The sequence below is a fragment of the Culex pipiens genome, chromosome 3 (assembly GCF_016801865.2).
Source record: "Culex pipiens pallens isolate TS chromosome 3, TS_CPP_V2, whole genome shotgun sequence".
Classification (NCBI taxonomy): Eukaryota; Metazoa; Arthropoda; class Insecta; order Diptera; family Culicidae; genus Culex; species Culex pipiens.
Genome location: NC_068939.1, coordinates 57,229,071 through 57,251,692, shown reverse-complemented (window position 1 = coordinate 57,251,692; position 22,622 = coordinate 57,229,071). Strand labels below are relative to the sequence as shown.

Genomic DNA, 22,622 nt, shown 5'->3' with positions numbered 1-22,622 from the left:
GGAACAACGAATGAATGCCCACCAAAAATTTATTTTTGTTAAATCCTAATATAATATATAAAAGAAATGTTCATGGTTGAAAGAACCATACAATCCAAAAAATCTCAACTTAATATTCTTTAAGACATGTTCAAGTTTAATTTTCTCATAAGTTTTGAAAGGAGGTGCTGCACGAAAAAAGTCAATTCCGTAATCGTGAATTGTGTTCATGAATTTGTAAACCACGAAGGAATATATTCACGTTTATAGTGCAAATGCACCATTTCATACTCATGAATAAATTACATCGTGGTTCTCCCATTCATGAACACAATTCACGATTACGGGAAATGATAAGAATGAAATAATTTAAAAAAGTATAAATGTGAAACAACATTAAATAATTTTAGAAATAATATGAAATAAACAGAATAAATAAATTTGAAAGAATTTAATGGTATTATTGGATTCAAACAATTGCTTGAAAATGCTTTTAAGGAGTTTGAAAGAATGAAAAAAAAAACACGCAAACATTACAGAAACAAGAGAAAAATAGGGTATATGACCCTATTTTGGACCTAGTACCTATTTTGGACCTATTTTTATTAATCGAGGTAGTTCAGGCTTTTAAAGTACGAATTCACTGAATCCAACCAACAGAAAGTGTAGGCAGGATCGTTTTGTATCTTACCTCTTCCAAAAATGTTAACATTTTTGATTATTTCCGCTTTTTCAGCCACTTTTTCCAACGCCATTCGAACTTCCTTTCATTTTCCTAGCACATCGATTAGGTCCAAAAATTCCGGCCTCGTTGCTTATCAGATTTGGCTCGCGACACCTTGATGATTTTTTCTGTTTTGCACTGACACCAAGCAATTTCGTCCGGTTTCCGAGCAATGTAACTGTTGTTTATTTAATTCTTTCTTGTTTTCCGTCACTAAACCATTGAAATAACTATTCTATTATCGAAAAAAACTCATTTCAAAATATTTTTTCAAATCAGTCGCGTTGGATCAGTTTTTGGAGCTACTTTGCCGTCGGTTCAAGGCTATCAACAACACATGCATAACAAGGTGTTGCCAGTTTTTTTTTATCAATTTATTTCGATATTTCATTGAAATTGATTAAAATTTTTTAATTTAATATTTTGAATTGAATTTCTTTACTGTAATTATTTGAATGAAATCTAAGCTTTAAAAAGCAAATGATTAACAGAAACAATGAAAATATGTTTTTTAAACGATAAAAATGCAAATTGATGCTAGAGATTTAGATGATTGTTAGGACCGATTGCAAAGTATCTCAAAATTTAAACTGATGTTGATTTATTTTTGTCTTAACATCATTATCACCAATTTAGCCGCATATATTTTTAATTTTTGCTTCAAAAAATGCAAACTGGCTACCCTGTTGGAATTGAAAAGGAAACGATTGAAAAACCTAAAGAGTCTAGTTCATTAAATCGTCAGCTGTCACCGTGACAGGAGCTGTCAACATCGCTTACGAGTGGTTTTTGAAAAAGCCGTATGAATTAAATTTAAAAAATTCTTGAGTTAGTTTAAAAAAGATCCTAAGCGCTATTTGTAACAAATGAATTTTTCGATTAGTTCTCGATCAATTTACGAATTATAAATAAAAAATGCTTTGAATTATTATCTGCACGTCTTTTAGATGCTCTTTACTGGAAAACAAACAAAATTTGGTTTGGTTCAGAAATAAAATCAAATATGTGTCGGAGATCGTGATGGCTTTTAGGACGAGCTTTTTAAAGCTTTTTAAGCTTTATTTTCATCTTCTCAACGTGTCATGATTTTTTCAATGAACATGATTTTGAATCGTAAAACGGAATGCATTTTCGGATTCTTCGGACAATCTTCTACTAGGAAAAGGTAAAATAAGTAATATAAATATTATTAAATATTATTTGTTTTTGAAACATAATTTAAAAAAATCTCATAATTTACAGTAAAACAAATTTCATTTAAAATGTGAAAATTTTTGATTCATTCTTTAAATTCAGTTATACATGTAATATAAATCCATAATTTAATAAACAAAACTAGTTTCAACGAATTTCAGGCAAAGTTCTGAATTTTTACAATATTACCTAAAATTTAAATGTATCATATTAAAAAGCTTATAAACATAATTAACTAAGTATTGACATAAATGATTTTCTTAAAAATTATATCAGCAACCTAAGTGATGGTAAGTTCGAAGTAAAAATAATGTTTGAAAACCTCAAATCTGCTTTTAACAAGACAAACAAGCAACTGTAAAGTTTAACATGACAGATGAGAAAGTTTTACACCAAGTTACAAGCTATAATCTCTCTTTAAATTTCTAGATGTTTTAATAATATTTGAACATAAGCTCTGCCTAAAATTTAGAACCTTTTTTCATTGTAACTTGTTATGTATCTGTGTCATTCATTTAATTTTAAGATAAGGTGTTTTTATTGCGAGTAATAACGGGTTGTCTTTTATGTTCTAATGCTTGAACAATTAGGTCGTAAGAATATGCAAATTGTAAATAGGACAGAGACCTGCTAAAGATGCGTGAGTTTCCATTCAATATGATTAAAACACGTTTTCAAATTTAAATCCATTATTTTATAATAATTATTTAAATTCTGAAATAAATATTTTCCAATTCAAATCGTGGATAGGCCCTTTGGTTTATCAAACCGAGTTTTTGTAAGTGTGCGTGTTGACGCCGCACGCCGCAATTCAAGTTGTCAAAATTTCAACCAATCAGAGTGTGGGTCCAAAATAGGTTCAGCGATGTCTCCAAAATACATTCAATAAGTCCAAAAAGCATCCAAAAAATGTTTTACTTGAAATGCTGATTACAATGGAATGGTTAAATTATTTTAAATTTTCAATAGTACACTTTGTTAAGCATAAATTAAGGCACAAAACAATCCTGAAACGAATCAAATTAGTTAGACCGTTCCTGAGAACTATGCGAAATATGTTGACGCTTTGCATAGTAGGTCCAAAATAGGGCCATATACCCTATTTTAAGCGAATGAAAATCCTTTGAAATATTTTTCAGATCAGACATTTTTTCATGAAATTTTCTAGCTGCTCATTCTTGAAAGAATGGAATAACAACAAAACCGAAATTAGAAAACATACCTTTTTCTGCAATATCAAAATATTTTCATCTCATTCTTCTGATCAAAAGAACAAGTTCGTATCAACATTAAAAAAATCATGGTAATATTACATCTTGGAAGGTCTTTTATGTCAAAAAAAATGTTTTATTTTACCTCTGAAAATGTGTAATTTTATTACTTTTCTGGTGTAATGACAATTTTCAGTCAATATTGAGATAAAATAACACCATAAAAGGGGTAATAATGAACCTTCCACAATTACACCTTCCAAATTCACACATTCTTTTTTACTGTGGCAAACACTAAACCAGTTTTCAGAGTTAAATTGTTTTATCTTTTGCATAAAAACCCGTTTTTGCTAAAGATACAAGCGTCTTCCCAAAGGTAGAAACCTTCGTGTCAGCACAAGAAAATTACAAACAAGCTTGGATATTTTCCATTTTTATTTCAAAGAATGGAAAATGACTCCAGATGCTGCAAAACATATTATTTTTCCTTATAAACTAAGGGCTTAAACCATAAAAATTATCACAATATTAAAAAGAACGTGATAATTTTAATGTGGGAGGATTAAGTTAAAGATCATGGGCTTGCTTTTGACAAAAATCTTACTTTACCTTAACCTTGTAGGGTCACATGGAAAGTATACAGGTTATATATAACAAATATATTAAATGTTTGTATCTACTTATGAGCAGGAATTCTAGAATTTATCTAAAAAATAAACTGTTAATTTATAAACAATTTTTCAGGCCCTTGTATGGAATTAATACCAAAACTCAAAAGTTATTTTAAGAGCGTCATATTGTTTTCTAAGTTCTTCCAATTAGTAAATTCCATTTGCAACAGGGGGGGGACTTCCGAGATGATGGCTTTATAAAAATTCCAAAAAAACCTTTTTTTCCAAATTTGAGTACGCATCTAAATCAGTCGTCGAATGTTACATAAAACCCCCTTTGCTACCCATGCCCATATCTGCACTTAATTAAAACACGTCTTTTTTCGAATGTTCAAAAATGAAAGATGGAACTCGGATTTCTGATCAAGAACCGAATAAAACCCGATAAGAGATGAGGGGTAGAGCAACTTTTTCCGATTACATGTAAGTTGGCAGAGAATGACCCATTTAAAATGTATTGTAACTTTGTATGGAATTTTGAAAATATGTTTAGGGACCACCCACAAACCACGTGGACACTTTTTTTTGAAATCTCAATCCTCTCCCCATCATGGACAATTTCCTTACAAATAAAATCTTTTTTGTATGGAGCGTGAACAATCGGCCAACCCTCACCCCCCCCCCCCCCAGGTGTCCACGGGGTTTTTGGATGGTCCCTTAACGTGAAGACTTCCATCATTGTCATGATTTTTCGTTCAAAGTTATACATTTTGCGTCGCTTTCAATATTTTGACAAAATTCCTTCAACAAGTTGTTTAGAATAGTGCCCTACACATGCTTATTCCTTTTGGTAACCTTTTGGTTCCTTTGGAAATCGTCATTAATCAATGATTGCGAACTTGGGCAAAAATTTTGAAACACATTTGATTTAGAGCAAAAATTCCTTCAGTGGCTTCAAGAAGGCAACAACCGGCACTTGTTGATTCATTTTTGGTGCAGATATTCGTTGAAATGAAATTTATACAGAATATTTCATAGTGATGATCAATTTTCTTTAAAAATGATCAACGGCTTCACCTTAAATGAAAACGATCAAATATTACTGAATCACATAGTGCTACATTGTCAAAGTCCTTGCTATAATAAATTAACTCCATAAACGATTAGATAATCGCTCTTCCTTTGCTTGATATTTATACCGTACCTCCGATTGATACGAATTTAGTTCATATCAAAAAGAGCTGCCGTGAGAAAATATGACCAGACTCACACCCCATGATCCACAGATGGATTTATTGCCAATTGACAGGTGTTATGAAACTCAACTCAACGCACAGGTTCCAATCAAACAAACCGTCCGTCCATCGATGACATTTTACACAAAAACAGCAGCAGCCACTAGCAATCTGCAGTTGTTGTGCTTTCTGCCATAACACTTTCCTCAATAGCACCGCTCTGATCCAGTAGTGCCTGGCTGGCATCACTGTCCGTAGTACCTCAAGGAGGTGAATTGATATTACATCACCCCCCTCTCGTCATCGCTTGGTCGCACAGACTGTTTTGTTGAACTTTTCATCAGACCTCTGGCCCGGTCTGGTAGATATTGATTGGGTATTGTAAGGGGTACCGTACGGTATACGCTCGCTGGGTCGAGTTTGCCAACCAAACGAGACCCAGGTGACCATTGCGGCGCACACAGCACCTAGTTAAACCAGTTCCAATAACCTCGGATCGGCTAGTAACGACGGGCTGGTTCTCACTTATTTTTTTGCTTGTACCATGATCAGGTCTCAGTCAGTTTTATCGCGAACTATGGTGAATGGAGGAGGAACTAGCAAGCCTGCTCACGGTTTCCGCAATCCGTATGACTTAATGGGCTGCTGCTGCATAAATGAATGTTTATGGCGTTGACACCCCTAACCGAGTAAGCTGGCCGCGGTGCGCGGACTTGGATATTGAATGTTTGATCAATTCGATGCCGTTGCGGACGTGGACTGCGAGCCGTTCACGACGAAGGACCCTGAAGGAGGGACTCCTTTCACCAGGTTTTAGCTTCGGGAGGGAGGCTCGCGTACAATCGCGCTGTTAGCTAGCGGATTTGGACTGCGCTTGGAAAGGTTGTTAGGAATGAGCATTACGAGCGTTCCGGTTGGCACGGAATGGCTTTGAGGTTAGCTGATGTAAAATTAACGGTGATTTGCGAATAAAACGTGGTATGGCATCTCTGCGACTTGTATTTTATACATTTTTTTATTTGTAGATTTTTCAAGATTCAAAATTGATTTTGAAAGCTCGTCACAGAATGATTTAAACATGACCCTATTATATTTTTTTTTCGAAAGATATAACAGGATAGCATCTTACACACTAATTCACAATCCAGAAAAAAATACGGGTAAGGTAAGGCTATAATCTTGCTCTAAAAATGAAGTTTGATGATCTGGCAACACTACATCTAGTTATGACGACCTTAGGGAGCATTCTTTTATTACGTAACGCAGTTGGGGGGGGGGGGGGGGGGGGGGGGGTTGGAGGACGTGTTACGCTCCATACAAAAATTTTAAAATTTGTATGGAAATTTTGATAAGAGGGGGGGGGGGGGAGGGGGGTCTTAAAATCTGATTTTTTGCGTTCCGTAATAAAAGAACGCTCCCTTAGTGATATTTATGTACTTTTTTTGAAGCCAGATTTCACTTATTTGTAGGAAAAACTATGTCCGGATCAGTAGACTGACTTCTCGTTGGATTATTATCCGAAATAACTTCTAAACGAGTATCTGGGAAAGCTGTCTCAAGTTTTGACCATTTAACTGGTATTTGGGTCATTCCAGGTCCACTGGGTAGGTACACTTTTGGATTCGAAATTCACCGATTTTGACAAAACTTGGAGGGAACGTCCATCTATCGATAGTTAACAAAAATCCCAAGTTTGGTGCTGATTGGACCATTTTACAATTTTTGGCAACTTTGGAACTATTTGAGCAAAAGTCTTTCTACAGGTTTCATAGTTCGGTTTTTATATGTGAGAAACTTATTTCGAATTTGAATTCATAGGACAGAGTGCTGCGCAATCAAACTTTTTTCATTAAAATCGCAGTAACTCGCCAATAGTTTATTTTAGATTGAGGTTTACATTGATTATTATGATAAATTGTCCGGGAACACGATGGTGATAAAATAAAACAAATAAAAATTTAAGGAATTGGTCAAAACTGAGTTTTTATTCATAAAACGTTAAAATATAATATTAGGGGACATTTAAGTGTTGAAATTTTATTGATATTGAATTCCTTGGACAATTTTCAACAAAATGCAACCTGTTGAAAGTCTTTTGCTCAAATAGTTTAAAAGTTACGATCAAAAGAAAAAAAAAGATTTTTAGAAAATCGTCAAAAAAGAAGGCGGTGATAGATGAACGTTCCCTCCAAGTTTAATCAAAATCGGAGAAGGTCGAGTCCAAAAGTGTACCCAGTAGACCTGGAATGACCCATTTATGTACTTTTTTGAAGCTGGATTTCACTTGTTTGTATTAAAACTATTTCTGGGCCAATAATCAGACCTTTTTTTGATAGGTATTCAAAATACCTTACAGACGAGTCTTTAAGTTTGAAGATCTGGCATCACTGTTTCAAGTTACGATCACTTTAGTAATAATTGTAATAGTAATAGTAATAGTAATAGTAATAGTGAAAAAAAATCCATTGAAAATAAGTTAAATTTTCTTTTGCTATCAAAAACCACAAATTAAATTTAATTAAAAAATTAAATAAATTTAACCCGTATAGGCCTGGGTGAAATTGGAATCACTAAAATGGCCATAACTCAGCGAAAACTCAACCAATTTGCATGCTTCTTTATTAGTTGGACTCGTTAGAATGTCTATTTTCCGAAAATGACCCGCAGAACCCGGAAATGTTCCGGTGGCCGGAGATATTCCGGTGGGTCACTGGGTCAAACAGGGTCAAAAATGGCCATTTTTGGGTCCCGCACTATTTTGTTAATAGAAAACTTGGAAAAAAACACATTTTTTCATGTAACGATCTTTGTTCTACCAACAGACAATACTGACCATGGATTTTGCACCACCGGGGATGTTCCGGATTGAGCGGGCAGGTTCCCTACCCCGGGGGAACCGGTCAAGGGACGGTCAGAAATAAAACTATTTCTATCATGGCAATATGGGTGTCAAAGTTCATCATTTTCAAAATCAAGCTCATCTATGATCCCCAAAACCATTTTTGGACCGAAATGGCCACTTTGGGGCCGGTTCCCGGTACTCCGGTGAAACTCGGAATAAGGCAAATTACGGGATTATTTCCGAATAATTTTTGACAGGACAATATGGATGTCAAAGTTCATCATTTTCAAAATCAAGCTCATCCATGATCCCCAAAACCTTTTTTGGACCGAAATGGCCACTTTGGGACCGGTTCCCGGAACTCCGGTGAAACCCGGAATAAGGCAAATTACGGGATTATTTCCGAATAATTTTTGACAGGGCAATATGGATGTCAAAGTTGATCATTTTCAAAACAAAGCTCATCTATGATCACCAAAACCACTTTTTGACCGATCTGGCCACATTGGGACCGGTTCCCGGTACTCCGGTGAAACCCGGAATAAGGCAAATTACGGGATTATTTCCGAATAATTTTTGACAGGGTAATATGGATGTCAAAGTTCATCATTTTCAAAATCAAGCTCATCCATGATCCCCAAAACCACATTTGGACCGATCTGGCCACTTTGGGACCGGTTCCCGGTACTCTGGTGGAACTCGGAATATGGAAAACTACGGGGTTATTTCCGAATAATTTTTGACAGGGCAATATGGATGTCAAAAATCATCATTTTCAAAATCAAGCTCATCTATGATCCCCAAAACCACTTTTGGACCGATCTGGCCACTTTGGGACCGGTTCCCGGTACTCCGGTGAAACTCGGAATATAGCAAATTACGGGATTATTTCCGAATAATTTTTGACAGGGCAATATGGATGTCAAAGTTCATCATTTTCACAATCAAGCTCATCCATGATCATCAAAACCACATTTGGATCGATCTGGCCACATTGGGACCGGTTCCCGGTACTCCGGTGAAACCCGGAATATGGCAAATTACGGGATTATTTCTGAATAATTTTTGACAGGGCAATACGGATGTCAAAGATCATAACTTTCACAATCAAGCTCAACTATGATCCCCAAAACCACTTTTGGATCGATCTGGCCACTTTGGGACCAGTTCCCGGTACTCCGGTGGAGCCCGGAATATGGCAAATTACGGGATTATTTCTGAATAATTTTTGACAGGGCAATATGGATGTCAAAGTTCATCATTTTCAAAATCAAGCTCATCCATGATCCCCAAAGCCACTTTTGGATCGATCTGGCCACTTTGGGACCGGTTCCTGGTACTCCGGTGGAACCCGGAATATGGCAAATTACGGGATTATTTCTGAATAATTTTTGACAGGGCAATATGGATGTCAAAGTTCATCATTTTCAAAATCAAGCTCATCCATGATCCCCAAAGCCACTTTTGGATCGATCTGGCCACTTTGGGACCGGTTCCTGGTACTCCGGTGGAACCCGGAATATGGCAAATTACGGGATTATTTCTGAATAATTTTTGACAGAGCAATACGGATGTCAAAGATCATAACTTTCACAATCAAGCTCATCCATGATCCCCAAAACCACATTTGGACCGATCTGGCCACTTTGGGACCGGTTCCCGGTACTCTGGTGGAACTCGGAATATGGAAAACTACGGGGTTATTTCCGAATAATTTTTGACAGGGCAATATGGATGTCAAAAATCATCATTTTCAAAATCAAGCTCATCTATGATCCCCAAAACCACTTTTTGACCGATCTGGCCACTTTGGGACCGGTTCCCGGTACTCCGGTGAAACTCGGAATATAGCAAATTACGGGATTATTTCCGAATAATTTTTGACAGGGCAATATGGATGTCAAAGTTCATCATTTTCACAATCAAGCTCATCCATGATCATCAAAACCACATTTGGATCGATCTGGCCACATTGGGACCGGTTCCCGGTACTCCGGTGAAACCCGGAATATGGCAAATTACGGGATTATTTCTGAATAATTTTTGACAGGGCAATACGGATGTCAAAGATCATAACTTTCACAATCAAGCTCAACTATGATCCCCAAAACCACTTTTGGATCGATCTGGCCACTTTGGAACCAGTTCCCGGTACTCCGGTGGAGCCCGGAATATGGCAAATTACGGGATTATTTCTGAATAATTTTTGACAGGGCAATATGGATGTCAAAGTTCATCATTTTCAAAATCAAGCTCATCCATGATCCCCAAAGCCACTTTTGGATCGATCTGGCCACTTTGGGACCGGTTCCTGGTACTCCGGTGGAACCCGGAATATGGCAAATTACGGGATTATTTCTGAATAATTTTTGACAGGGCAATATGGATGTCAAAGTTCATCATTTTCAAAATCAAGCTCATCCATGATCCCCAAAGCCACTTTTGGATCGATCTGGCCACTTTGGGACCGGTTCCTGGTACTCCGGTGGAACCCGGAATATGGCAAATTACGGGATTATTTCTGAATAATTTTTGACAGAGCAATACGGATGTCAAAGATCATAACTTTCACAATCAAGCTCAACTATGATCCCCAAAACCACTTTTGGATCGATCTGGCCACTTTGGGACCAGTTCCCGGTACTCCAGTGGAGCCCGGAATATGGCAAATTACGGGATTATTTCTGAATAATTTTTGACAGGGCAATATGGATGTCAAAGTTCATCATTTTCAAAATCAAGCTCATCCATGATCCCCAAAGCCACTTTTGGATCGATCTGGCCACTTTGGGACCGGTTCCTGGTACTCCGGTGGAACCCGGAATATGGCAAATTACGGGATTATTTCTGAATAATTTTTGACAGGGCAATATGGATGTCAAAGTTCATCATTTTCAAAATCAAGCTCATCCATGATCCCCAAAGCCACTTTTGGATCGATCTGGCCACTTTGGGACCGGTTCCTGGTACTCCGGTGGAACCCGGAATATGGCAAATTACGGGATTATTTCTGAATAATTTTTGACAGGGCAATATGGATGTCAAAAATCATCATTTTCACAATCAAGCTCAACTATGATCCCCAAAACCACTTTTGGATCGATCTGGCCAATTTGGGACCAGTTCCCGGTACTCCGGTGGAACTCGGAATAAGGCAAATTACGGGATTATTTCTGAACAATTTTTGACTGGGCAATATGGATGTCAAAGTTTATCATTTTCAAAATCAAGCTCATCCATGATCCCCAAAGCCACTTTTGGATCGATCTGGCCACTTTGGGACCGGTTCCTGGTACTCCGGTGGAACCCGGAATATGGCAAATTACGGGATTATTTCTGAATAATTTTTGACAGGGCAATATGGATGTCAAAGTTCATCATTTTCAAAATCAAGCTCATCCATGATCCCCAAAGCCACTTTTGGATCGATCTGGCCACTTTGGGACCGGTTCCTGGTACTCCGGTGGAACCCGGAATATGGCAAATTACGGGATTATTTCTGAATAATTTTTGACAGGGCAATATGGATGTCAAAAATCATCATTTTCAAAATCAAGCTCATCCATGATCCCCAAAGCCACTTTTGGATCGATCTGGCCACTTTGGGACCGGTTCCTGGTACTCCGGTGGAACCCGGAATATGGCAAATTACGGGATTATTTCTGAATAATTTTTGACAGAGCAATACGGATGTCAAAGATCATAACTTTCACAATCAAGCTCAACTATGATCCCCAAAACCACTTTTGGATCGATCTGGCCACTTTGGGACCAGTTCCCGGTACTCCGGTGGAACCCGGAATAAGGCAAATTACGGGATTATTTCAGAACAATTCGGACCCACCAATTTGGGTGTCAAAGTTCCATATTCCGGGTTCCACCGGAGTACCAGGAACCGGTCCCAAAGTGGCCAGATCGATCCAAAAGTGGCTTTGGGGATCATGGATGAGCTTGATTTTGAAAATGATGAACTTTGACATCCATATTGCCCTGTCAAAAATTATTCAGAAATAATCCCGTAATTTGCCATATTCCGGGTTCCACCGGAGTACCAGGAACCGGTCCCAAAGTGGCCAGATCGATCCAAAAGTGGCTTTGGGGATCATGGATGAGCTTGATTTTGAAAATGATGAACTTTGACATCCATATTGCCCAGTCAAAAATTGTTCAGAAATAATCCCGTAATTTGCCTTATTCCGGGTTCCACCGGAGTACCGGGAACTGGTCCCAAAGTGGCCAGATCGATCCAAAAGTGGTTTTGGGGATCATAGTTGAGCTTGATTGTGAAAATTATGAACTTTGACATCCATATTGCCCTGTCAAAAATTATTCGGAAATAATCCCGTAATTTGCCATATTCCGGGTTCCACCGGAGTACCAGGAACCGGTCCCAAAGTGGCCAGATCGATCCAAAAGTGGTTTTGGGGATCATAGTTGAGCTTGATTGTGAAAGTTATGATCTTTGACATCCGTATTGCCCTGTCAAAAATTATTCAGAAATAATCCCGTAATTTGCCATATTCCGGGTTTCACCGGAGTACCGGGAACCGGTCCCAATGTGGCCAGATCGATCCAAATGTGGTTTTGATGATCATGGATGAGCTTGATTGTGAAAATGATGAACTTTGACATCCATATTGCCTTGTCAAAAATTATTCAAAAATAATCCCGTAATTTGCCATATTCCGGGTTCCACCGGAGTACCGGGAACCGGTCCCAAAGTGGCCAGATCGATCCAAAAGTGGTTTTGGGAATCATGGATGAGCTAAATTTTGAAAATGATGAACTTTGACATCCATTTTGCCCAGTCAAAAATTGTTCAGAAATAATCCCGTAATTTGCCATATTCCGAGTTTCACCGGAGTACCGGGAACCGGCCCCAAAGTGGCCATTTCGGTCAAAAAATGGTTTTGGGGATCATAGATGAGCTTGATTTTGAAAATGATGAACTTTGACACCCATATTGCCATGATAGAAATAGTTTTATTTCTGACCGTCCCTTGACCGGTTCCCCCGGGGTAGGGAACCTGCCCGCTCAATCCGGAACATCCCCGGTGGTGCAAAATCCATGGTCAGTATTGTCTGTTGGTAGAACAAAGATCGTTACATGAAAAATGTGTTTTTTTCCAAGTTTTCTATTAACAAAATAGTGCGGGACCCAAAAATGGCCATTTTTGACCCTGTTTGACCCAGTGACCCACCGGAATATCTCCGGCCACCGGAACATTTCCGGGTTCTGCGGGTCATTTTCGGAAAATAGACATTCTAACGAGTCCAACTAATAAAGAAGCATGCAAATTGGTTGAGTTTTCGCTGAGTTATGGCCATTTTAGTGATTCCAATTTCACCCAGGCCTATACGGGTTAAAAAAAAATCATAATAAAGGAATCTAGGGAAAAATGAGGAAAAAAAGCAAAAAGTGCATTCTTATATAAAATGTTCGTTATGGCCTTGTCAAGGTTTTTGTTAGAAGATGTATCATAAAGTTGAAATGAATTAATTTATATTTTTATCGGGTTAAATTTAGGTGACTTGAAAATTGGTTGATTTATTAGTTTTAGTACAATTTTTTGTTTATTATTAAAATCAGTGACTTTTTAAGCTCAAAACTAACCATAATCCCAAATCCCCTTATTTCACGGAAATTTCTCGGAACTTAAAATTTGTTAAAATAATGTAAAGAATCTCAGATGTGAGACAAAAGGCCTAAAAAACGAAAATTCAAAAATAACTCAAATATCTTATTGTATAATATTTTGTTATCCAATATTGCAAACGTAAGCACACTTCAAAAGTCTTATGAGAAAATACTTGATCAATTCCAGAGTTTTTTTGAAAAGGTCCTATACGTTTTTGTGTTTCACATTTATATGGGAACTATTCAAAATAAACTCTAGGATTTATTTTTTAGTAATTTTGCCGTGAGTGAGTTTTGCCGTTCTTTCAAACATGAGTTCTTCAAAAAGCCTGATGAGATTTTTTTAAATTCAAAAATATTTTTACTTTTTTTTCAAATTAATTCATCGTTGCTTCTGAATTATTTTTAAAAGTTTTTTTCACTCTTTTGATCATGAGCAGTTTTTTACAAAGAAGGACGATTTTTTTTAATCCAAACATGATTTGATTTGATTTCATCTTTATATTTTTTGAATATATGTTATATTTGTTTCAATTTTATTTTTTTGAGTTTTTCTATTCTTCAAACATGAGTTTTTTTTAAAAAGCCTGATGATTTTTTTCAATTCAAAGATATTTGAAAAAATTCAAAATAATTTATTTTGGCTTCTGGATTACATTTTAGATATGAGCAAATCTTCAAAAAGTAGGATGATTTTTTTTTGTTGATATCCTAACATGATTGAATTTTACTCAAGATAATTCATTCTTATTTCAAAGATATTTTTGTGAGTTTGATCAGTTCTTGTAAACATGGCTTATGTTTCAAATACATATACAAATTAAATTACAAATTAAATTAAAAAAAATTAAGATAGATTACTGTAATTTAAAAAAATACTGTTAGTCCTTCAAAATACCGTTAGCATTGCATTTTTCATTCATGTAGCTGTTCCTTTAATGGTTTCGTTACTTACCAGAAAGTGCACCAAGATAAAGACTATCGACTGCAGTTCCATGGTGTTGATTTCATTGAGGAGTCTGAAAAGGAAGGAAGGGAAAAGATTTATTAGGGTGTGGTTGTATTGTAAAAGGCGGAAGAATGCCTTCTTTAATTTATTGCTGCTGACGAGGGGCAAAGAAAGGATTTATGACGTATCGTACCGCGGGGGTAATTCGATTGTCGGAATCTGATAGGAAAAGTGGCGGCGAAAGCAGTGCTGGCAGAATTACTGGGTCACACATACGTAGGAGAGTGAGTTAAACGATGGAAAGCAACGTTTTCTTTAAGTATGTAAAACTCCAGTAATGATCCATTAAAGTGAGACTCTGCCCAATGAAGCCAGAAAAAAAAACGATCGGGCAGCGATCATTGCGAAACAGGCCCCGACAAAAAGCATCAGAAACTGTTTAAAGCGTAAAAACTGCTCATCACTTTGGTGGTTTGCTTGAAAGTTGAGGTTGGCGTTCATTTTCCCAAAATCTACCGATGATGGCAGGCAAAAAATGAAAACGAAAAACAAACCATCGACCATTGAGAGGTGAAATCTAGAAAACTTCCATTAAGAAGCAACCTTTGAAGTAGTGTTTGAGATTTGAAGATTGAAAAGTACTTTGTTGAAGGAGCAATGCATATGCTTAAAGATTCAAACATTTTATTCTAACTAAAGTGATGATAATCATAAAACAATTTCAAATAATTTAATTGTAAATTTCGTGCAATCTAACTGTGTCCCCAAATCGCATTCGAAGGTTAACTAGAGGTGACAGTTTCGTTTACTTCGTTACCACCTCGACGTGTCCAGTCCAATCAGATGCAACCGCACAAAACTGTGTCAGGCGCAAACATTGCGCACACGCTCGCGGGGGTCCAAAAGTCAACAGGTGGGTGTGAACCCGACTGTCCATCCTCCGCCATCACCTGGGTGGCGGTACTCAATTTGCGATGGTCCACCCCACAAATTACGTAAGAAAAAGCCGGCGCACACAGATTGTGCTTTTGTACACAAAACTAACCTGCGAGGCAGCGCATCCCCCAATACGCCTTGACAAGCCGAGCAAAAGATGTGAAGATGTGATGCTATCGCGCGTCACACTAATTTGCGTTCCGTCATTAGCCGAAATACCCACATTTCACCACGACACGATGGGATCTAGCCTAGATGGCGCGAAATTTAAATACAAAATGACATCACACAACGCTATCCGGACGGTACCGCTCGCCCCAGGTTGCCAACGTTTTGGGGTCCCGCCAAAATGACTGTAAATAACTGTGGAAAAGAAAACCGCACGCGCACATCTTTGGAAACCCCGAGTAGGTGAATGTAATCGACTTGAATTACATACTTAATCCAAAAACCAGACTCTCCAGCCCTACTGTTAGTTCTAATCCCAAACCAAAAAAATATTTATCGCGAAATTTCTGCTAAAAATCACATTAATCTCCACCCGCTCGGGTCGACACAGTTTCCAAAACAAAAGCCCGGCCAAATATCCGCAACAACACGAACGAACAATATCGCGGCCAAACGAACGACCCAAAGACGATCGCGACGACGACGACGATTGTTTGCACGTTTGTAGAGGTGTTACGCAACACAATTTATTTCCTTCCATCAATTTTTGCTCTCACTCGTCGCCGGCTTCGGCGCTGGAATCGAAAAAGTAAAGACCGAACTGGAATATGCGAGCGTGAGATCAGCCGGCCGTAACAGTTGTTGTTGTTGTTGGACTCTGGGGCAGTGTTTGGATAGAGAGAAGCGTTTGGTAAACAACAATGAGAAGAAGCTACACTCGCGAATCGTCAAACCGTAACACAATCAAATCGAACAATCGCGATGGCAAAAATGTTGTAAAATGTGGTGTTACTACACGGCACTGAACTAGTAAAATAGAAAATGGAGTGTGTGGACAAAAATAATTGCACTGCGGACAATGCAGGAAAAGTTGTACATTTATTATATTGACAATCAATCAGTTGTTGAGCAATTTGTCACCATAAAGTTTTGCTGTCGCATGTGCATTTTGAGGTGGGTTGAATGAAAGACGCAATTTATCAGTTTATTTATATAAATAAAAACACCTTTTCAAATTTGAAATAAACAACTAAAAATATAGAACTGCATTTTTGCCACACGTCATACACATTATTTTGATTTAATATTTGACCTTTAATAAACAAAAACTAGAGCACGCAATGTAAACATTATCCAACACGTTTTTTATGGCTGACCGTTCTATGTTTTGTACCGAATTAAGGTAGCCAGATTACACTCTGACTAAATTTCCCTTTGGCAAGTTGTCGCATTTGAAGGGTGTGACAGGGTGTTTTTGTTTTGTATTATGTGGATGAATCTTTGTCGATCGATTTCTTTAGGTCTTCATACAAATCTGGGGGCTGTCCTTAAAAAAGTGCTGTGAAAATATTCGAAGAACAGATTTTCTGATCGATTTGTTGTGATTAGCAAAGTTGTAGGTCATGATTAAAACTATTCAGAAAAAAGAAGTTCCGTAAACCGGTTTGACATTGCACAGTGGTCCGAAACCGAAATCTAGCGTGACAAAATTGATAGCGGCCACACGTTTAGATTTAGAGCTTTGGTGTCTTCGGGACAAATAATCAGGGTCAATAATGGCATCTTTTGGTATGGTGAACATTAGGATGGTCCAAATTTTAGGGTGGTTCAGAATTTTTATTTTGGCGGGATGACGAGATAGCGCTTTGGTGTCTTGAGAAAAGTTGTAGGTAACACCATTCTAAGCAACTTTGCTGAAGGGCACAAAGCTCTATCTTCAAACGGGAAGTTTCTAGAGCCATTTTTGTAATTTAGGTTGAGGTGTTTATGAAAAATCAATTCTATCAAAAGTTATGGGCAAAAAACGATTTAGAAATGCTCATTTTCAAATTGAGATAAAATGAGTTTAACAAAAAAGACCTCCGAGATATTTTCAGCAAATGTACTCTAGAATGTGTACTTTCAGATGCTTCTAAGAGCGAGGTCAAACTCCACCACCTTTTCGAGTTATTCACATTTCAAAATGGCGTCTTTTTCGTCGTATTTTGGCTCTAACTTTTGTTTAAAAGGTCCGATTTTCGCTCTCATGGAAGATAAATATGTGTTTTGATAAGCTCTTCAAATGTCTAGAAGACACCAACTCGCTACAACATAAGCCTGAGTTGATAAATTCAAAAAACTCATTTAGACTGCTTGTTTACAAACGCTGTTTCGCCCTTTTGAACTGTTACTACGGAGTTGTACATTTATCCAACAAGGACAACGAAAAGCATGCAAATTTTTGTTTGCCATTTCGAAAGAAACACCATTTGAATGGAATTTTAAATCAAATGTCCATGTAACAATAATGAAACGTATCACTTTTTGATACAAGTGCTGAAAAGAATTATTGTTAGATAAAAATGCTGAAAAGTTCAACTTTTCTGCTCGTATTTTAGTGCTGAAAAGCATAACTTTTTGGCCCTCGTATCGAACAGTATTACTTTTCGATTTTTTTTTTGTATTGAAAAATAGGCTGTTTCGTCGTGCAAGAATGACAGGAAAAGTATGTTTGAGTGTAGTTTGAGTTTAATTTTTTGCATTAAAAATCTTATAATCGATTAAAAATTGAACCGAATGGGTAGCACTTGGAAAAATTAATTTTTCGTAATTTTTTGCAAGGCCATGTCTCAGCCACCCAAGCTTGGATTAAAAATGTCCAAAAAAATAAAATTGCTGAGAATTTTCGCAAAATGTCAAACTTGTGCCCAAAAAGTGCCATCTTGTTTGCCAACGGTGTTGAAAGTTTGTTATAGAAAATCGTAAAACAATGAGAAAAACTGCGTTTGCCCAAACAGATAAATTCATAGATTTATAGTAGGTAGACTCTCTTTTGGTGATGGAGGCTGTTTCAAAAAGATATTGGCATTTTAAAAATATTTATTTCAACAGTAATTTGCTAAAGGTATGAGAAAAGTCAAACCAATCTGGGATATTTATGGCACTTTTTTAAGTGCTTCAAAAACCATTTGAGTGCAACTAAGAGAATTGACATTCATCAAGTTTTACGAAAATTCGAGCAATTTTAAGATTTTTAATGTTTTCGGACCTTAAATTTCTGTGCCCGTTTTACCACACTTCCCTTTTTTGTAAAGGGTTCATATTTAAGTTCATTTTATATATAGAAAAAAAAAAAATGCTACAAGTTTCATCAAAATCGAGGTCCAGTCTGTTACACGCTGTAAAAAACTCTCTCTTAATATGTATTTAACTAGACAACGGTTTATTGAAGGTTTTTCGGGTGAATTTTCAATACTGTTCAAAAATGTTTCTTTTTAATTTATAGCTTGTCGAAAAAAAAAACGTCCCGCAAACCCTAAGCTCAAAAGATCCTTCCAAATAAAATAAAAATACAATGAAAAGTCGATTTGGGAAACCGTAGAGTCAGGGGTGCCCAACCTTTTGGCCCTGCGGGCTGATTTTGTTGAAGCAGTGGTACTATGGTTTGATAAAAATTGAAAATGGAAAAAATATATTTTTTAAGTTATTCTTACAATTTCTATAATTGAAATTTATTGAAAAAATATTTTTTTTTGCTCATTTCTTGACTCTATTTGCAAAATATTTGATATTTCAAATATATTTGCAGCAAGCTTTGTTACCTGTATAAATAATTTACTCTTCTTAGCTTTTTCTTTACAAAATGTTTACTTAATTTTTTTCTTAAAGCTACATTATTTTTTACTTACTCATTTACTAAAAAATCAATCAATTTGAATAAAGTGCCTCAAAACAGAAAAACTGAAATTTAAAGTTTCCAAGTTTTTTTATCGTACATTTTACAATTTGACAATATTAATAATTATAGTTTTCTCGTCCCAGTTTTCAGTTAAATTATTGATTCTGGAAACATCAATGCAGAAATGATAAAAAATAAATTCAAACATAAAGAATATTTGAATTTGAAACAAAAACATTGCTAATACAAAAAAACTATATGTTCTCAATTTAACTTTTGTTAAAATATTACAAGCTTATTTTTTTCAAATCTAGACCTTAAATTTATTTATCGAATATTGCATTAACAGCCTTAAGGGCCAGTAATTGAACTATTTTGAAATGCCGTCGCGGGCCGGATGAAATGGCTTCACGGGCCAGACGTTGGACAGGCCTGCCGTAGAGAATTGCTGTTTTACGGTACTTGTTGAATATATCAGGATTGAAATCGAATTTAGGGAATCTGTGAAGATCAAAAAGTGAGGCATTGAAAGCTGTACAAAATAACTCAAATTGGCCCAAAATCGACCTCCGACAAATTGCATGATAATGACGAAATGCAGCACGTTCACGCAAAACTCGATTTGATTATAAAAATAATAACTGTCACCATCTCCCGGGTGGCATCAGGTTTGACGCTTCTTTCACCACACTGACTCACTGCCCCTTTCAACGGTGAAGCTGCATCCCCGAAAGCCTCCTACAACGGTCTGCTTGCTGTATCTCGCGAACTTAACGAGATGCGAATCTCATCAATGCACTCACGCAAAACTTGATTGGCTCGATACACACTCTCGGAAAGTAGCTGATTGCCTCAAGATGACAACATGTTTTCTCTCGCAACTCTTGTTTCGCGAAGGGGGGAAAACTCCCTTGAAGAGTACCTCTTCCAACATGGAGAAAGGGAAGTACGTGCGCGCTTCATTTATCGCTGTTTTTCCATCGACGGCAACGTTTCCTTCCGCATGTTGGTGCGTTAACTGGTGAAGATCTCTACCGGCTTCGGCTGTGCAGCAAGGTTTGGAACACTTTCGCTGCTGCCGCGAAGAGTTCGCATATCGCAACGGTATCAATCTTGGGCGTTGAGGCGTGCGTACAGCGTAAGTAGGTAATAACGACTCTCTTGGGAAGTGGAGCTCCTCGACGGATCTGACGGGGTGGAATTTTCAATTCAGCTTCGGAGGTTTCGGCCGGTTGGGGCGGAATTGTGGGAAATAGGAAACAAGCGGCACCCGTACTAAGGTCTTAAACCGGGTGAGAAAATAAAAGCACGCCAATGCAGGTAGTTTTTGTTTTCTGTGGAATGGTTTTGCAAATGACGCACTGATGCTTAGGAAATGATCTTGCGGGAAATGTATCGTGCATGAAGTTGGCTGATTCAGTCTATGTATGATGTGAACTGGAGCGACTAGACTTTTAAGGTAGAGCTGGGGTAGCCGGTTTTGACCTAGTTGCCAAAGAATGAAACTTAAGTTGGGCATTAGCTGAGTGTAGGTGGACTGCTTGCCGAGGTTAGGGAATGGCTTTGGGTGTGGCACAGTTCTTGGGATAGTGTACTCTGCGATTTTATTCTTTCTACTAGTCATGTTCTGAGTTTAAATTTTTTCTTTCTTTTTTTTTGCAATAAATAGTAATCATCTACAGTTTAAACTATGCATGTTTGCAAATCTAACCTCAAGACCCTCATTAACCGTTGCTGATTAATCACCCCACCGATCCCGAGTGAATTCCTCTCCAGCTGAGGTCCAACCATCAATCAACCGTCAAAAGCCAGCTCAGTGATCGTTATCAAGACGGCAAAGCTTCAAGATAAATATTATCCTGGTGGGAGCTATAAATAACTCAAGCTCAAGCTCGATAATGATGATGCCATGCCTGTGAGTCTTTCGTATCAAAGAATAAATTATTCGCCATCCAAGTTGAATGATGTAAGACGGTGCCGATTCTCAGCGGTCTCCGCAAACATTATTCGGCATCCGCAAATGATCTAAGATCGATCCTGGACAGCTCTAATCACTATTACTGCAAGGGTGATTCTCTGTGCGGTGATGCTTATAATTATGACTCATTCTTTCCCCCCTGGCAGAAGAGACTTCAATTTGGAAGAAGATGATGATGATTGCACTTTTTTCCATCTTTTTCTTCAATCAAGCTCAGATGCGTGCACAGAACGCTCGATCCTAAAATATCTCGAAACCTTCATTCAGAAGCCCGTCTACCGTTGGCGGTACAAATTAAGACTCGACTCTTGACTTGACTTGATTTGCCTCTCCCTTCAAGTACGCGCGCAGCTCCAATATATCAATCTTATGACGCCAGGTCTGGTACAGCAAAACAGCTTACCCCGATGGCTTGCCACTGCTACATTCAACGAACGACCTCCTCTGGTGTACAGCTTACAGCTCGCAGCAAGAAAAAAAACCAGCCATGCCCATAAAAGTCGAATCGTTCAATGACAATCGTGCGTTGAGCTTTTAGCTTCCCTTGAAACGCGCGCGGCTTAGCGGACTAGCAAAAGGTAAGTCAAGTCGAGTCAAACAGCTGGCCGCGCTGGAGTCGAACTTTGGCGGGTACCTCCAAAAAAATGAGTTGGAATTTTGGAATGCAAATAGAGTGATTCTAGGGATTGAAGTTATGATTAATTTGAACGGTATTTTGCTTTAATTTGAAGATTTTTCAATTGATACTTTTAGTTTGAGTAAAAACTGGAAAGTTCAAGCGTATCCGGCATCACACAAACCACGTGTTTCAATTAAGATCCTGGCAATTTTCGGCCCAAGGTTAAGCTTCTGACTGAGTTCGTCGTTTATTACCCAAAACAGTCACTACTCACGGTAAGGTGTGGTAGGCTCAGAGATTAGGCGTGGCGTGGTCAGAGATTAGATTTACTCAAATCGTGATGTATGTGAAATGGGGTAGTAAAATTAATTTTAGATTTATTTTTTAATTGGTTGAAAATTGCTTCTTAGGAACGCAATAAAGACCCTTAATTTCAGGGGGAAAATGTCAAAATTGCAAACATATTTCTTGTTATTTTTTTTTACAAAATCTGACAGCAATGAATTTTTGACTTTAAATCATACAATCCATTCGGTAGGATAACGATTCTCAAGGTTATGAAGCTCCCTGAAATAGAGAGTAGCACTTTAGCAAATGGGCTTTAAATCGGTAATTCTCCGCCAACTCAAACAGCCACTGCCCCAACCCCTTTTTGATTTCCTTGAATCTTTGCTTTAAGGGTTAATTTTGGATCTTCATCACGAATTCGAGGTCCATTTTTCGATATCTCGTGACGGTGAGGCGGTACGATCCCTTTAATTTATCAGAATTTTCCAGTAATTTGTAGCTCGAAACCGTGAGGAGATTTGGTGCCAAAGGATTTTTGTGTAAAATTGGACGTCTGATTTGATGGCATACTCAAAATAAGGAAAAAAAAATC

General features: G+C 37.5%; 1 protein-coding gene across 5 annotated transcripts in view; it reads right to left on the bottom strand.

Moving 5' to 3' along the window:
• The window catches only part of LOC120416047 (cuticlin-4), a 119,323-nt gene that overhangs the window by 69,374 nt on the left and 27,327 nt on the right, over window positions 1-22,622 (bottom strand). For all 5 annotated transcript variants that reach the window (XM_039577705.2, XM_039577708.2, XM_039577706.2 and 2 more), the window contains one exon: window positions 14,390-14,453. In XM_039577705.2, the coding sequence (XP_039433639.1) occupies window positions 14,390-14,431 (42 nt within the window). In that variant the 5' untranslated portion in view covers window positions 14,432-14,453. The remainder of the gene's footprint in view (window positions 1-14,389; window positions 14,454-22,622) is intronic.